Source organism: Corapipo altera, unplaced genomic scaffold (assembly GCF_003945725.1).
Source record: "Corapipo altera isolate COAL_440 unplaced genomic scaffold, ASM394572v1 258, whole genome shotgun sequence".
Taxonomy (NCBI): domain Eukaryota; kingdom Metazoa; phylum Chordata; class Aves; order Passeriformes; family Pipridae; genus Corapipo; species Corapipo altera.
Genome location: NW_020885098.1, coordinates 12,888 through 30,498, shown reverse-complemented (window position 1 = coordinate 30,498; position 17,611 = coordinate 12,888). Strand labels below are relative to the sequence as shown.

Genomic DNA, 17,611 nt, shown 5'->3' with positions numbered 1-17,611 from the left:
GCCTGAGAGCAGACCTGGACACCTGGAGAAAGCTGGACTCGAGCACTCGCATCCTCCATGGAGGACAGGGAATGATGGGGTGTGAGAACATGTGAAATCATTAGCAAGGGCTCTTTTTGTATGAAATGAATATATATTGTAGTCATAATACAACATTTGGATCACAGAGTTTGAAGAACAGTTTGTTTGCCAAATAATTGCGTTCTGTAATCCTACAGACATCAAATAATAAATCAGCACCACCTGGTTATTGTAAATTAAAATGAAAACTTCGAAATACACTGATCATCTCGTGCAAAATCCTAATAATAACAAATCTTTCAGGTGCTAAAAAAATCAAGTGCAACAGGTTTAAACACACTGTAAACTGAGCTTTTTCAGTCTCTTCTGGAAACAGTTACAGGTGATACAAGGCCATCCTAGGAAATTTGTGCTTCCTTAATGGAGAGCTCTGCTCTGCCGTTCCAGTTCTCTTCACTAGTAGTTCCAGGGAACATAAAGTCACAATTTCCAGGAGAAATAGCAGTTGTGCTTTTCTCTGCTCGACAATAAATCTGTCAGAGGTATTAAGGTAAGAGGTAGCAGTAACTCTGTTAGTGGTATACAGAAGTGAGAGTCAGTGACTGTGGCTGGTCCCTGCCCTCCAGCAGCTCATGAAGCCTCTGGGCCTCAGGTCTTTGGGTGTGTTTCCTCCCTTTCATGGCAGAGTTAATGTTGTAATCGTTTACCCGTTTTCACTTAGGTTTTGGACTCCCTAACCGTGTCCAGCTACAAAGTAGTGCCTTCTGCTTCTTCCATTTCTGGGTGTAGATTTTCATTTGGCTTTGAGTATCTTTGATTTGATGATAAAGATTCTCTGTGGGGTTTTTTTCACTTGCTTAGAGCAGAAAGGAAGCTCAGAGCCAGCTCACGGTGAAAATGAGTTCTGATCTTCCGTGTTTCTTCACAACATAGGACAAATATCTCAAACTTAACCTAGAAATCATCTTGTTGGACATGGAAAATTCAACTGGTACATCTAGATTGAGAGCAATTCCAAGTATATCTCTTACTTTCATCTCATCTGTGGCAAAAGCTGTTTTGGAAATCCGTGAGAAATATCTTAGAGTGAAGGGGTAACTCGTTATGCTCCTTGGCTTATGAGGAAAATATAACTGATACCATCACAGATGATATAACTAATTTCAGCAAAAGCCCTGGATTCCTTAGGACTGTGATAGCAACAGATAACCAGTTCACAAGATAATTTATTTCCTAATTTTTTTAATTTTGCCATTCTCAGTTTTAACCAACAGGCAGAGAGTATCCAGGGACCATATAATTCATTTTGGTAACTGTTCTAAATAGAACCTGAACAGTCCTGAACAGTCCTTGAAACTGCACTTCCATATCCCTGGGTTCTGCCCAGGTTCTTCCACAGCCAACTCCATGTTCTTTTTATGCCTGATTACAAGTGAATTTGCAAACAGATGCATTTGGGCCTGTGCTTTGGTATTTTAATGGTATTTCTCAGTTTGCTTTCACAGGGTTGATTCTTGATTTATTTCAAGCCCTTTTTCTTAATCAGTTTGCAGAGTTTTCCCTGCCAAGAATAAGTAACAATATATTTTCATTACTTCCAGCACTTCAAAGCTTCCAAGTTTCTGGTGCCGAGAACATTTACTACTAGAAGTAAAAAGCAGTCTTCCTTTAGTTAACAGTTCTCTTTAAGAGGGAACACAGGGGGAGATAAATCAATTAAAAGGATCTGGTCTTTGAGAGCTCATGCAGCACTGTGCCATGGTTTGGGGGCTCATTAGACGCTGGCTTAGTTGGAGGAAGGCTGATGAAGTTCTGACCTCCTCAGATGTGCTTTGTTTGCTCTTTTGTCAAACATGCTCTTTATTTTTGCTGGCGAGACAGACTCATCATTCATATTTATTTTTTTACATCTGAAGTTTGCTGGGCTGCTTGGAAAAATAGGACAATGAAAGCCATCTGGGCATCCCATACACTTCCATTTGGAAACATCTGCATCGTTATTAGGAACGTCTCACCAGCACTGCAGTGAGCAGATGTGTTCTCTCTCCGTCTCCTGGCTCACTTAGAATTGCTGATAGTGAAAGAAATTTGATAGGCATTAAACCCCAAAGGCCAGTTTCTTGATCAGGCCCTTTAATACCACTGATTTAGGATGTTTGTTCCTGTGTACAGAAGAAACTTGTGGCATTTGTGGGAGGAAGCGATGGAGACAAGCCAGCAGTGTCTCTCCTGCAGGTCATTCCTTGCCTGTATCTGTGGGATTTAAAGCTGAGCACTTGTATCCTTGAACCTTTGCCACGCAGGTTGACTCACAGCTGGTCCTCAGATGTAACGCTCCGTGGAAACCCAGCGTCCTCTGCCTCCAGCTGCCCTGGCTCCCTTTTTAAAACCTTTAAGAAATTAGGCTTTACATTTCTTAGAGAGAAGTCCCTGTGTTGAACTTAACATCCCTTTTCTGAGGCTCACGGGTGATGACACCGTGTGCAGGTGTCCCAGCTGCCAATATCTCCAGAGAAAACTCTATGGTTTGCAACCCATGTGCAGGTTTACAGTGAGGGTAGTGAGGTACTTGCACAGGTAAAAGACAGGATTCTGGCTCTGATGCCAGGGAAACTGAGGCAGCAGCTGGCTTTCCAAAGCAGGGAAAGGCAGTTTTCATCTGTGCTGCTGGACAGTGAGTTCCCTTGGGTGATTTCCCTTGGAAGAGCAGAGTTGGACAACAAGAGCATCTGTAAAACCTTCAGGTACCTGGGACATAATAACCTGCTTTTAGCACCTTCTGTGAAGGTTTATTTGGGATGATGATAGTATCTACAGCTTGAGTGGGATATTCAAAGACACTGGAGGCTATTACTCTGAATAAAGTGGGTAAGCTCATGCCCAAGGTTTGGAAAAGGCTGCTCCACAGTGGCAGAGCTTCAGTCCGAATTAAACCTCCCACATCCCAAGCAGATGCTTCATGTCACGAAGGACTTGGATGTTCCTTGTTTTTCAGGATTTTCAGTACAGCAATGCAGTGATCTCTGTGCTCTGGGTGGGTAATTGAAGCTGTTTGTTGTCCCAGCCCGAGGCCCCCTTGGTGCAGATCAGCCTGGGGTTTTAGGGACCCCTTCCCCTGTGGATGTGGGGTCTGAGGAGAATGGCCTCATGCATATTTGTGCCCTTATCTTGGACACTCTCATGGTCCACGGACTGTTGGGAAATATCTCGGGTTTGGGACGTTTGTTGCTCTTGGAATGCTGACTTACAGTGCATTCATGGAAAAAAAGCAGGAACCCAAGTTCAACAGCATTCAGTGACAGTTTATAGTTGGAGCCTTTCCTTTATATTTATGCCAGTGGAATTTTGAAAAACGGCTGAAATTCCGTGTGGCAAGAAAGAGGGGCTTATTATCCGTGACTAATGCTGGATGCACTTTTTAAAATTGGGATTATTTGCTGTCCTGCCACTTCAGCTCTTCTCTTGTGTTGGTTGGTTCTGTTGTTTCCTAATTTTGGACAGCTTTTCTTCCACCTTTGATTATCACTCTCACATCACTGTGGGGATCCAGCTGCTGCAACCACACTATCAAACTGGGATCCAGGGTTGGGATAAGCTTGCCTTTGTGTTAGTTAGGGATTGAATCCCAGCTGAAGGCTGCATTTTTGGATGACAGTTCTACAAACTGTACTCTTCATTTATTTTGGTGCCTTGGGCTGTCTCACTGCTATTCCTACAGTATTCCTGCACTCCTGCAACACAAACAATATTTGACTAAGCAGTTCTTCTTTGTAAGTCTAAGTCATTAGATTTATTGATTAGCTTGAGAGATCCTTTTATGTGTCTAAACCTAAACCCTCGGGTTGTTTTCCCTCCTTTTGAGGAGGAGGACTATCTCTTTTTGTCATATTTCTAGTCAGACTCATTGTATATTCTATGGAAAATTCTTCCTAAATCTTCTCCCCTCTCAGGTTCATCTCTTTTTTTATTATTATGGGGTTTTTTTCACCATCTCTGTTAGCTTTCCACCAGACTGAAGGGCTCGTTAAAGCAACACTGTGCAGGAAATGGAGAGAGGCGCAAGAATGGGACCCTGCTTGCCAAAGAGGGAAAGTTGGCAGCTCTCCTCTCACAGAGAAATTCCTTGGATTCGAGGAGCAGCTTCATAGAGAGAGTGAGCTACTGAAGGGGCACGAAGTGCTTCGCGAAGTGTCATTCCACAACTAAATGGCATTCTGGGTATTCACGCACTGTGGTGAGGTTCTAGCAATAATGTTCAGATGTATTCAGATTAATTTTAACATAAGAGTTGGACATTTATGGTTTTATCTGAATGGCCTTGAGTGTCAGGAGGGAGAAGGTCGGTTCTGGTCAGAAAGAAGTACTAATTCCCTGTGGAAGATGCCTCCAGCAGACCTCACCTCCCATGGCAGGCAGCAGGGATGAACCTTGCCGACAAAACTCCCTCTCCTTAGTCACAGCTTTTTCAGGTCAGAACAGGAGAATTTATGATTATGACTCTGTGCTATTTTGGATGGGATTGAGATGGGGAAAAGGAGAGGGGAATGATCAAAATATCCTGTGTGGAAACAGTGTGAGTTATATTCATAACACATCTGTGCGAGGTGCAGGCAAGGCTGGCGCGCTCGTAGGAATTTGGGGAGGTGGAAAGGAAAAAAAAATGCCTCGTTGTGTAAGAGTCTATATGAAAAAAAAGGGAAATACTGAGGGGGATGGATCCATAATGAAATAATTCTGTGGCAGTTTCTGAGAGCCTGTGTTTGGGCCTTGCAGGAAACTCTTCCCCTCCCTGAATGGCGACAGGAAAGCACAGGTGAGACTCTCATGTTTGCAAACCAGTTCTGTGGTGTGACAGTCAAAATTAACCCTCCTAAGCTGCCTATTTGCTCTGTTTTTCCCTGAAAATCAGTATGTCTGTAATGTCAGGCTGTGTGGTTTTTATAAGGGTATCACACTCAGGTTGTACTCTATGTAATTATAGCCAGAGGTGTGGGCAGGAGAGCTCTGCTCCATATGGAATTGGGAGGTTTGAGAGCTGGCTTTCAGTTCAGGATTGCTCCCTCCCTGTCAGCCCTTCCAGCTTTAAAATCCTCTCTTCCAGAAGATGTGTGACTAGGAGAGAGCAGAGGCTTTGGCTGGCTTTCTGTGATTTCACAAAATCTGCCTCTGTGACATAGAATATTATTTTGCAACAAAGAACCAGAATTTGTCAACCCAGCACAGCTATCTGGAATATATTTATAATCCCCCACTCCATCTTCAGTATTCTGGTCAATTCTTATGTATGAGTTAAAAAATTAAGCTTTTCAGCTTGTGATGGGGTTGATGGGCAAATGAAGTTCCTCAAAACTTCAGTTTCATATGCCTTAATACCTAAATATTGTAATGTACCATATCTATCTAAATGTCGTGCACGTATCTCACAGGATCATGGAATCCTGGGCTGGTTGGGGTGGGAGGGGACCTCCCAGGCATGCAGACAGGGCTCTACTGCTGCCTGGCAGTGGTGGAGGAGCCCTCCATGGACGTGGCCGATGTCACTGCAGGTGCACGGGCTCATCGGAAGGCCGGGCTCCAAAAACCAGCTGTTGGGCTTTGTCCTGTCAGAAGGTTGGAATCCACTTAGTGCCAACTGAGCAATTAAGGACAATTATGCTTTCAGCTCCATTAAGGAGTCCCAGGGCAGTGAGACCTGGGAAGGAAGTGAGCTGTTGTCGCACACCCGCGCTGTGTGACTCATTTGAAGTTCTCTTTGTCTCGGTAATATGGACTGCAGAAATATTTTCCCACATTTTTTTTCCAGTTTTACACACTCAGTTATTCCTTTTATGTGAGTGAATACTGTGAATTCCAATCTCCTGTCTCCTTTAAATGCTGATCTCAGCATAAACCATCGGACAGCTGTGTCTGCCTGTGGTGTTCCCATCCTTGGCTTCCACCTGCTCTGGTGGCTGTGCAAGGGAATCACACTGAGGATGCTGGACTCTAATTTTACCTTTTATACCTGTGAAGATGTTCACTGAGTTTAGAATGGAGCCAGGCCCAGGTATTCCTTCTGTTTTACCTCTTCTTTGAACGTGTGAGACCTGGAAAGAAATTGCTTCAGTCCCACTAAATTCAGAAATCTTCTTTGATTTCTTTATGTTCAAAACTTCTGGCTTTGGCACTTGGACAGAGTTTCATCTCTTCCCTTCTCCACTTCTCATTTGGCCTTTCAGGGTTCATGTGTTCAATGGCTGGACTTGATGGTGTTTTCCAGCCTTAATGATTCTCTGTTTTGTAACAAGTCAAATGTCCACTCCAGCCAGTGTCCTCTAGGTCGATTATCCAGATTCTGGAGCTCCATCATAAAGACAGGTCAGGGGAGGACTGCCAGGGCAGCGGGCAGGATGCAGGTGCCAGTGTTAACTGGTGCTTATGTTGTGATGGTGGTGGTCTGCCCTGTCCCTTGGAGACTCTAGAAAACTTGGAGCAAGTCCACGAGAAGCGTGTTCATGTCTCTTTGCTTTTACAGGAAAAGCATTCAAAGCACCTTTTTTGGTCTTCCACTGTTGCCACCAAAGTGTCCTTCAGCAGTTTTGCAGTCGCAGGTTGCCATGCCACACCTTGTCACCAGTGACATTCTTCCCTTGGATTTTTACAATGTGTTTTCAGTGTGGGTCTTTAACGGAAAAGCTGAGCTGCCCTGGCTGCTCCTGGCTTTGCTCTCCAGCTGGACAGCACTTCTGGCTCAGGCCAGGTGGGTCATGCAGAGCCCTTCAGCTGAAGCTCTTCAGCTTCTCCATAGGCAGTAGAATGCAAATCTGTCCTGGGAAAGAGCAAAGACTGTTCCCTTAGCTGTTGTGAGAGATTTCCCCTTGCATGGATCACAGTGGGAGAGTTTTCTCCCTGAGTGGATCAGACTGGCAGGCCTCCACCACTGGGATTTTGTGTCATTTGTGGGGCTGCTCCAGAGCACAGATTTTCGGATATTTAGGTGAACTATTAACCTGCACATTGGTGGCTTGTACAAGTCTTTCCTCAGCGACTGCCAGGCTCCACAGTTCATCCCCAGGAGCTGGGCAGGGCTGTGTCTGTACTGCTGTGTGATCAAGGCACAGCTCCCCGCTCAGAGTAATCCCCATGGAAGGAAGCGGGGCTTTGTCCTGAGGTCCCACTGTTGTGTCTGGACAATGTAGCTGGCTTTGCCGACTTGCAGAGGCTTAAGGCAGATAAGGTGATGACTGGAGGGTAATTGCTGTTGACAGTAGGCACTGGGCTACTCTGTGACAAGCAGGGCTGTGGCTGGGCCTGCACTGGCTGGGCCATGTCCTCTCACACCATTCCCATGGCAGTAACGGGTCCCAGGTCTGTAGGAACACAGTCCTTATACAGCTTTTAAAAATAAGCAGCTTTATGTAAACACAGGTCTCCCTTTATCCCAGAGAAATGAACAACCCGAGGAGTTGTTAGTGCACTCACTGTGGAAACTGTCCAAATTTGCCCCATTCTTTGCCACTGAAAATTCCTTTATTGGCTTGCCCAGAGAACCTGTGGCTGCCCCATCCCTGGAAGTGTCCAAGGCCAGTCTGGAGAGGGCTTGGAGCAACCTGGTTAAGTGGAAGGTGTCCATGCCCATGGCAGGGGTTTGGAACTAGATGGTCTTTAAGCTCCCTTCAAACCCCAACCCTTCCATGGCTCTCTTCATGCTTTCAGCCAGCTGGCAGAAGCTGGCTCAGATGCCAAGGACTAAGGAATCCAGACTGGGATTGAAATAATTTTAAGGCCTTGCTATAACTACTTAGTTAATGAGCACTGAGGGGCAGCATCTCTGCCAAAGCAACTTCCTCAAGCATTGAAAGCTCCTAGTAGTGGTCAGCTGCTGAAAACACCTGTTTGAAGAGTTTAGACCCTGGAACTCCTCTGAAGCCTGTTGGAATCTCAGGGAAGCTGTCCAAAAATGCTGAAAGCTCAGGCTATCCAGCATTTCTTCTTCCAGTAAGTTCTAAATTAGCAAATAAATTATGAATGCAGCCTGTGCTTTCTGAATGTGGTGGGCTTTAGGGGTACCCCCCTTTTTGGATTACTCTGTCCTTTTATAATGCATTATTCCACTTAGGAATCTGAGGATGCTTTAAGTATGTGCCTTTGTGAAGTAAAAGTGATTTTTGGGTTGATGTAATGATACATGAAGGCATGAGTGCTTTTCAGGTTGTTAATGCAGAGCTCTCTGACATTCCTGGGAGATTGTCTGACTTATAAAGGCATGGACTCGATGCTCTTAGGAGCTGGAAACTTTGGAAGTACAGGGCTGGCCACTCCAAGCTGTAGGAAATAAGCCCTCCCCTACCCACACTGGGTTTGGTTCCAGCAGCCCAGATACTCAGGTGTGCACCTCAGCAGTGGGCCAGGCTGCACATGGTTGCTGACTTACTCTTTCTCCTCTGCAAACTGAATTCCAGAGCCTCTACAGATGCTTTTTTCTTACTTCTGGGCTTTGATACAGCTGATGATTTTGCAAAATGGGACTTTTTCCATGTTATTTTTCACCTTTTTTTTGCAGTGGTGTTTAAAAGGCTCCACTGATATTGAATTGCAGAACTTGGTGTGGCATGAAGTGACAAAGGAATGGATTTGCTTGGTTTATGTGTGTCTAATCTGTGACCCACAGACTTCTGTGTGTCCTCTTTTTGTATGTAACCACCAGCAGAAGGTGTCCCTCAGGTCTCCTAAAAAGCCAGACCCAAATGCTCGAGTCTTCTTCATATATCCCAATAAATTATGGGCTTTATCCAACAGAATATTCTCCTGGGATTAAAGTAGATAAATTCCATTTATTGCTGTTAAAGTTTCTGAACTACATGTGTAAGTTGCTCCACTGGAGGAAGAGGGACAGCTTATAATAAAGACCTGGAATTGTCAAGAGACTGTTTTTATTACATTTTAGGACATGCAAAGTCCTTCAGAGTCAAAGCAAGACTCCAGCCCTGCCCATGATCCATGTAACCAGGGGGTTTCTGTGGGGAAAAGGGAAATTCCATAATTAAGTATTTTGAATAATGGCATGTAAGAATATATTTTTAACCTGTTCTAAAAAAACTCTAGAAACCAAAACTAACCACCAAATCGTCTGCACCTCCAAAACAAAATTATGATGGAATTCTTGCTATATATAGAGAGAGAGAAATAAAGAAGTGTGAAAGGGGAGGATTTTTTGCTACTAGGAAAGCAGAAGTGGTAGGTTTATAGTTGTAGGGTAGCTGTCTCTTGGCTAAGTTGGCTGTTAGGGCTAAAACCCAGCTAAAAATAAGGTGCAGAGCAGATGAACCAGGGCAAGGCCGGGCAAGTCCCGAGGCCGCGTTAAGCCAGCGCGGAGCTGTGATCTGGTATTAGTGGTGTCCAGGCGAGGTGCTGCTGTGTCCGTGGGCTGTGCAGAGAGCAGACTCTGGGCTGTCACTCAGGGGCTTCTCCTCTTTGGTTGTTCAATGTCTTCCCTCAACTTTTCATTATTAGAGAGCGATAGCACTTGTTCCAAACAGGCTCGGTTTGATCCTGAGCCTTATTCCTCATCGTTTGCTTGCATGTTAGAACCTCACAGCGACATTTCCACCGCCAGCACCATCACTAATACATTTCCACAGGTCTAAAAGCACTTTCACTAGGAATCAGGTAAGTGCAGAGCTGTTGCAAACTGTCCAGGTAGTGTGTCAAGCGTGTTCTGCAGCACTGAGAACTCTGGAACAGGCTGAACTTCCTCCTTTCTTTTTGTATTCCCAGTTTCTGGTCATGGGATGGAAAAAGAACAGTTAATAGCTGACCTAAATTCAGGCATATTTAATTATGGTTTCCTTAAGTTCTGGCTATGTTCTGTGTGTGTTTGCTGCCAGGTATGGATAACCTGCAGTCCTAGAAAGCCTCGTGCCAGGTAGGGAAGTGATGACAAGAAAATTATGGGGTAAAATTCCAGCCATTTCCATTGGAAAAATTTATCCCGAGTTGGCTCTATTCAAATACATAGAGGATGATGCCTTTCTACGTGGCTCCCTGAGTGTGCCCTGGCATCGAGCCCTCATGTAAGTGAGTGCTCAGAGCTGGTTTTGCTGATGGCGCGTGGAAGGGAAGAGCCTTCCCGTGATGTCAGAGCAAGGAACATAGTGCAGGAAATCTTCCATTCTTCCCAGAATCATTCTGCAGCTGGAATTGCTCAGGTACCAGAGAAGCACATATTTTGCGGAAGCAGTCAACACTTCAAAATGTTTTGTTTTCTCTTTTAAGTCTAAGAACAAAGTGAGATGGGGTCTGTGTTTGTGGCCCATGGAGGCTGTGCATTTCACAGCTAATCCTGCAGAGCCCCAAGATTCAGACCTTCCTCTAATCCCTGTTTGTTTGTAAATCTGCCAGTCACTGTCGCTCCCAAGGGTGGAAGAGAACATAAGCAGAGGTAATTCTCCGAGCTTAATGATTCTCAGGAAGGTGAGAGATACCCGGGCTTTTTATGAAGTCACAAGAGCTTTTTTCTCTCTTTTCTTCATTCCTCAGTGTGGTGAAGTTGCTGGTGTCTGAACCGGGTTGCTGGCATTTTTATTTCTGTTAGGAAATGCTTTAGTGCCTGTCCTCCTCTGACACCAAGACACCTTTACGAGGGGTGACACCACCACCAAACCCTGTCTGCCATATCCTGAGACCCTCAAAGGTGCAGCAGCACTTCCATGCCCACATGGTGGACAGCATCCAGTTGATGGGGACTTGGCAATAATGGATGAATGGTTGGACTTGATCTGAAGGCCCTTTTTTAACCTCAAGAATTCTGTGGTTCTATGACAAGAGATTTGTTCTGGGTTTTGGTTTTTTTTTTTGTTTGGTTTTGCTAATGCTCAAGTAATTGTTCCATGTGCCTTGAGGGGAATGTTAAATCCGATGTTCTCTGTGTCGCTGCACCGTGTTTCTGCAGCAGCAGAGCTGGCTTGCTTTGTGTTATCAAAATTTCAGAGATAATATTTATTTATTGTGAAATATCCCAGAGAGATGCCCTGCAGGGGCTTCTGGAAGTGCTTCACGGATACAGCCTTGAACATACAGTGAAACATGGAGTAAAACTGTGTATTTTTATGGCCAGCTGACGCGGCTGGGGTCAATGCAGAGACAAACTCCTTCCTCAGCCCCCCAAAACAAACAAGCAGAATTTTTGGCAGCAGTTAAGCAAACAAACTCTCCTCCAGAGACACTGACAATATTAAGGCCCTGAATCCAGCATCAAGACTGCAGGTCCCAATGCTGGCGCTCCACATAGGAAGGGGCTCGGGGCAGGGTCCTTGGCACAGGACACATTCTTCTTACGCCACAAAACTGTGGTGGTAGCATTAGAAAGTCATTTGATGCTTCTGGAGTAAAAGGCAATTTCAGGCAATTTGTAAGAAAAGATAAGGGAGAATGCATAACTTGCCAGAATTTTGTTTCTTAAGGACCTTATAAATCAAAGCCCACAAGTTGCAACCCATCCCAGAACCTAATGAGGACGTGCTGTCATCGGATCTTAGCCCTGATGACCTGGGTGGTTTCTGCTGCTGATGGCTCATAATGAGGCAGTACCAGCAGCACCACACAAATGTTGCATGTACACAATTCTTCTGGAGATCAGTGAGAATTCTGTTGGAGCTGCTTGGAATCTGCGTTTGAACTAAATGATTCTTCTTTTCTTCCCTGGTTTTTCAAAAGGCACACTTGAAAATAAGCCTCAGGAGGCAGCGACAGGATGGACTGGCCTAGTTTCCTTACTTTGAGAACTGCAGAATGGAATTTTTTAGGAGCTGCAGAACACATCTGTCCTTGGGGACTCTTTATACATTAACACACTCTTTGGCAAGGGACTTAAAATTGATCTCAGTTGGTTCCAAACTGGTTTCTCATTAGTTTAATTCTGACTTAGTGAAGGTGTGGATCTTCCCTAGACACTTTTCCTAGCTCTATATTCAGGAAAAGGCTAAATTAGGCAATTGAGCAAGTAAGCACATAGGAGGACTATATATACAGAGATAGATTTAAGGGGTGGCATGTGTGTGTGTGTGTATATATATATATATGTGTATATATATATATAAGGAATAATGCTGCTATCAGTGTCATTTGTAGCATAGAATTCAGCCCACGTGTTTTACAACATATAATAAGATGGTGAGAGTCTCCCATGTGAGCAATCTGAGGGTTCTCTTCAGGTACAGAGAGGTTTGGCTGATGACAGCATCGATGGAATTACATTTGGGCAGATCATGGCTTTCTTTAATAGCACGGAAAGAGCTGTAGTTCCATTCTTCCACAGTTACACTCCAGGAAAGATGTGCTGTAACCCAGAATAACCATTTCCCCTGGCACGAGAGCACAGGCTGATCTGTTCCTCCTGATACCATCGGGATGCAAGTGATGCAGGTGACGAGCAAAATAAAAAAGGAAGACATAACGAGCCAGCTAATTCCAGAATGAGATTAGCACGGATTAGTCTGTCTAGCCCAAATCCCCAAACAGCCAGATTGGTTCTGTGTGTTTCTTCACTGTTGCCTCATGTGTTGTCTTTCTCCCAAGTAACAAATGTTTGGACAAGAGGAAACAGCCATAAGTTGTGCCAGGGGAGGTTTAGATTGGACATGAGGGAAAATGCTTTCAGAGAAAGGGGTGTCCAGCCCTGGCACAGCTGCCCAGGGCAGTGGTGGTGTCACCAACCTGGGGGGATTTAAAAGCCACGGGGATGTGGCATTTGGGGACATGGGTTAGTGGTGGCCTTGGCAGTGCTGTAGGAGTGGTTGGACTCCATGGATTTAGATCCCTTGTGTCCTGTTAAGTGCTTGGCCGTGGATGCACACTGCAGCCTTTGAAACAGAGCTACTGGCAGTACATGTAACCTGGGATTGATCCTCATTGTTTGACCCTGAGGCACTGAAGTGCTGGGTTATGGAAAACAGACAAGAGAATTGATCAACCACTTGTGTTACCCAGTATTTTTTGGACAGGGCACGGCATTTAGGGAGAGGACCCACTGCTTCACTTATCAACTGGGTTTTGCTTGGATGCTGTGCTTGGCAGCTTCGCCAGCTGCAGCAACTTTTGGAAGTGGAGCTAGTCTGTGATTTTCCCACTGGTGTGCTGTCCCAGGGTGGGCATTCTTGAGAGCACTGAAAACAGGGGAAGGGACACTTTGTGGACTTGCAGCCTTGGCATTCATGAATTCCAGCATGGAGGAAAAGGGCTGCACGTTGTGCCGTTGCTGGGGGAAGTGCCCCGTTACACCATGAGTGGAAGGCAGGACTGTTCCTCTCCATCTGCAGTATGCTGGTTGCTCAGATGGCTTAGCAGAGCAGGGAGATCCCTGTGCATTTATGGGAAGAGTGGGGGAATGGGGATGCTCCCAACTAGGACACAGGAACAGCTGCAGGGGCACAGGCTGCTCCAAGCCCCGTCCAACCTGGCCTTGAACACTTGCAGGGATGGGACAGGAACTAGGACTCGGCTGATACCTGACTGTCCTTGCAGGGTCCCTCCTGGGGGCACTGAGTTCCCTGCACGGCCACGTGGAGCAGCAGCTGAACGAGACCCTGCGGCGCCGCCGGCACGCGGGAGACGACGACCACAACATCGAGGTGCTGCTGGGGGTGGACGACTCCGTCGTCAGATTCCACGGCAAAGAACATGTCCAAAACTACCTCCTCACCCTCATGAACATCGTGAGTATCTGCCACAGCTTGTTTGGGAATTGGAGCTGCTCTTAGGAGCTTCTGTAGGAGTACCTGGTTTGGGAAAAATAGCAGTGGGATCATTTGGGCTGCTACTGAATAAGGATTTCTCTTCTCAGGATGTTCCTTTCTTTCATCTTTTTCACAGTAGTTTTCTAGGGCATGACACATTAGAGGGTAATTCCAAGAATTTGGAAATAGTTGAAAAACATTAAGGAAAAAATGTAAACTTGATCCATTTCTAGTAATTCCGAGCTCCTCCTGCAATGCAGTTCTAGAGAAAACCTGACCAAAAAATAAACATGGAGAGGAAAAAGTGTTTTAAACCCCCCAATGGCTCTCCTGACAGAGCAAACCTCCTGGCAGTACAAGTAGAAGATCTATCTTAGAAACTGTGGGATCATAAGGTTTTTCAGGAAAGAAAAACAGCCTCCTAAGGACAGAGTTGAGGAATAGGCTTCCCATTAATAATGACTTGATGGACATGGGAATGATTCTTGTATGTTCTACACTCACCTTTTCATTCCTGGAATTTTTTTTTAAATAATTGCTTAGGCTTGCAAATAATCTAAATTTGAGAATTTAGAATTTGAGAGGAAAAAAATTATCCCTATATGAATTTAACCCAACTAATGTGTTTTCCAGAATAACTCAGGAAATAATTTCTTTTTCCCCACATACCCCATGGTACATCAACAATAAAGCTCCATTACATATAATTGCAGAATACTGTCTTTCTAGTTTTAAAACCTTTATAACTCTGTGAGCAGCAGGGCTGATCCATGTCCCAAACCACTTCCATGTATTTTACATGCCTGAGGCTCCATCTGCTGGGAGTAGCTGTGGGGCCAGAGCCAGGGTGAGCTGACACCTTGCTGCCCAAAGCCATCCAGAGGATGGGATAAAAGGGGGTTATGGGGAAATCTTGAAGACTTGAAAACTTAGGTCAATTCCAGGGTCCTTTTTGTCTCCAGGGAAGTCACTCCTGTCTCTGGGAAACTCCCTGGTTGTCTCTTGGCACAGGGGAAGTTGTGAATGTTTTTCCTGGCCCAGCCCTTTGTGGGAGTGATGCTTCTGCATGAAGGGAAGGAAATAGGAGAGGAATAACCGACCTTTGGAATAATTGCTTCACAGCTCTGTGCTCATTCCCTGTCCCACTGTCCTGCTGACACTGCTCTCAGCCCCAGGGATTCCATGTTTAAACCATAGGCTCAAATCCTCATGTCCACAGTCTGGAAACCTCCCAGTGACCTTTTTCCCTGAGGGGAAGAGGGAAGTTCTGTTTAGCCAGACTGGAAAATAGAAACCCTTCTAACTCCTGCTCAAACCCACCGGCCTCTGAACAGGAGTGTTTATTTCTCACCAGTTGCCCACAGCATAATATTTATTTTGTTTTTAGGGGGATGAGGAGCTTCATTGAGGATCTGCAGATGTTTCACACTCTGGTGCCAGGATATTTCTCACCTTCCCAGACACAGGGAAGGGCCTCAAAGAAGGACAATTTTTGGTCCATCTGCATAATTCTGTTTTTCTAACTTCCCTTCCACAAGGCCTCTTTCTAGTACAGAAGTGACCACAGAATTCTAATTGATCTTGAAAAAGTAGGGCAGCAGCATTAATTGCTTTCTAAAAAAACTATACTTCAAAACAAGAAGCACTGGAAACGTTCCAGGCTGGGTTGGACGGGACTTGGAGCAACCTGCTCTAGTGGAAGGTGTCCCTGCCCGTGGCAGGGAGGTGGAACAGGATGAGCTTTAAGGTCTCTTCCAACCCAAAGCAGTCTGGGATTCTGTGATTTGCAGCGTTTGAACGTCAAGTCCCCTTTCTTTGGGCTCTGATCCATGAAACTTAAAAGGGAACCTTGACATGTGCTTCCCAGAGTTCCATATGAGGGGGTATGTGGTGATGGGAAGTGAGTCTACACTCCTCAATGCGTGGAAATGATCTGAGACTTGAATCCTCCTCTGAGAGGACTGTAGTGGAACAAGCACTTGAAATAACTACTCCGTGGCCTTGGAAGTTCCTTTGGTGTCATCGGTGGGTTGTTTTCTTTTTAATTTTCCCTCTTTTCCCCTCAGGTGAATGAGATTTACCACGACGAGTCCCTGGGCGTTCACATCAATGTCGTGCTGGTCCGAATGATCATGTTGGGGTACGCAAAGGTCAGTGAACCGGCTCTCCACCTTCAGCTCCTGGGCAGAAAATCCACCTTCTGTGTGGATTCCCTGCCTGTGGGTGGAGCTGCTGGCTCTAAGGTGTTGCTCCTTCAGTCCATCAGCCTGATTGAAAGGGGGAACCCCTCGCGCAGCCTGGAGAACGTGTGCCGCTGGGCCTATCAGCAGCAGAAGGCGGACCCTGGCCACGCCGAGCACCACGACCATGCCATCTTCTTAACCAGGCAAGATTTTGGGCCCGCTGGTATGCAAGGTAATGCAACTGACCTGGAGCAGAGCTCTCTGGGCTCGGTGTTTCTTGGCTGGCGTCTGCCAGAAAAGAGGAAAAATTGGGAATTGCATTGTTAGCACTTCCTGCTGTTTGTTCCACAGACTTGTTCAAAAGCAAGGAGATCTTGTCATGAGTCCTTGCCCTTTATATCCAACTGTAGGTTTAATTTTTTTACTTGGGAGTTGTAAATAAACACCTCTTTACTCTCTCCAAGCTCCTATGTGTGCAGAGATCACTGGGAACATTCGATATACTTGGTGTTCCACTTCCCTTTATATTATTGCATCCTTCACTGCAGATTTCTGTTTATAGACATCCCAGCCACTTTGACACCTGCATCCATCTTTGGGACTCAGGGAACTAATGCTAACGGGCAGGATTCCCCAGGTGTGGGTTGTATCAGGGCAGGCACTGGTCAGGCTGAGGAGCTGGGCAGGCTGCCCTGGACTCAGAGCAATTTTAGCTTTTTTCCTGAGGAGAAAGAAGTTTATTGGGGGGTCTCATTTAAAATCCACATCCTGGGCACAAGACTCAGACCTGGTGTCTCTCCATAGGATACGCTCCTGTGACAGGCATGTGCCACCCGGTCCGGAGCTGCACCCTCAACCACGAGGACGGGTTTTCGTCAGCCTTTGTTGTTGCTCATGAGACTGGGCACGTGTAAGTGTAACTTTTGCAATCAGATCACACCAAAACGTGGTGCTGCACCTCCTGCTTGCTCCAGGGGGGTTGGGTTTAATGGCTCTATGGAAGCTGTCCTGGTTTTATTTCCATCCCCTGGGAATGTAGCAGTGGTTGAGGCAATGAAGAGACAAGTGGTGGAAGAAAGGAAGGGGAGAGAGAGGGGGAACTTGTTTTCTCTGGGGTGAGGGAAAGGTCAGGAAGGCACCTGGGAGGCCCAGCAGAGACAGGAGCTGACTGTGCGTCCTTCACTGCTGTCTCCTCCCCAGCTGCCTGTGCTGGTGAGTCAGACTTGGCACCTCTTGGAGAGCTGTTTCCTTACAGTTGTGTCCTAGTGGCTCTGAGAGGTATTCTTTGTTCCAGGCTGGGCATGGAGCACGACGGGCAAGGGAACAGATGTGGGGACGAGACGGCGATGGGCAGTGTCATGGCCCCCTTGGTGCAGGCTGCCTTCCACCGCTACCACTGGTCCCGCTGCAGCGGCCAGGAGCTCAGGAGATACATCCAGTAAGGCCTCCCCAGTGCATCCAGGCTCTGATCCCTGTTTTTTCAGGCCCTTTTTCCCTTCAAATCTGTGTTAGAAAGGCTCTAACCCATGAACGCTGTGTGCTTGTTGGGGGCTGTCCCACGGCCCATCTGCTGGGGATGGAAAGGCAGTGGAAAGACCCCTCTGACTCCAGTGGGATTTGGAATAGGCCTCTGATTGTCACAGAATCCCAGAATGATTTGGGTTGGAAGGGACCTTAAAGCTCATGTGTTTTCAA

The 17,611-nt window shown here is 46.0% G+C and overlaps 1 protein-coding gene across 5 annotated transcripts in view; it reads left to right on the top strand.

Moving 5' to 3' along the window:
• ADAMTS3 (ADAM metallopeptidase with thrombospondin type 1 motif 3) overlaps positions 1 to 17,611 on the top strand; it is an 85,190-nt gene that overhangs the window by 54,928 nt on the left and 12,651 nt on the right. For all 5 annotated transcript variants that reach the window (XM_027669665.1, XM_027669668.1, XM_027669666.1 and 2 more), the window contains 5 exons: positions 13,522 to 13,712; positions 15,800 to 15,883; positions 15,992 to 16,148; positions 16,721 to 16,826; positions 17,211 to 17,354. In XM_027669665.1, the coding sequence (XP_027525466.1) occupies positions 13,522 to 13,712; positions 15,800 to 15,883; positions 15,992 to 16,148; positions 16,721 to 16,826; positions 17,211 to 17,354 (682 nt within the window). The remainder of the gene's footprint in view (positions 1 to 13,521; positions 13,713 to 15,799; positions 15,884 to 15,991; positions 16,149 to 16,720; positions 16,827 to 17,210; positions 17,355 to 17,611) is intronic.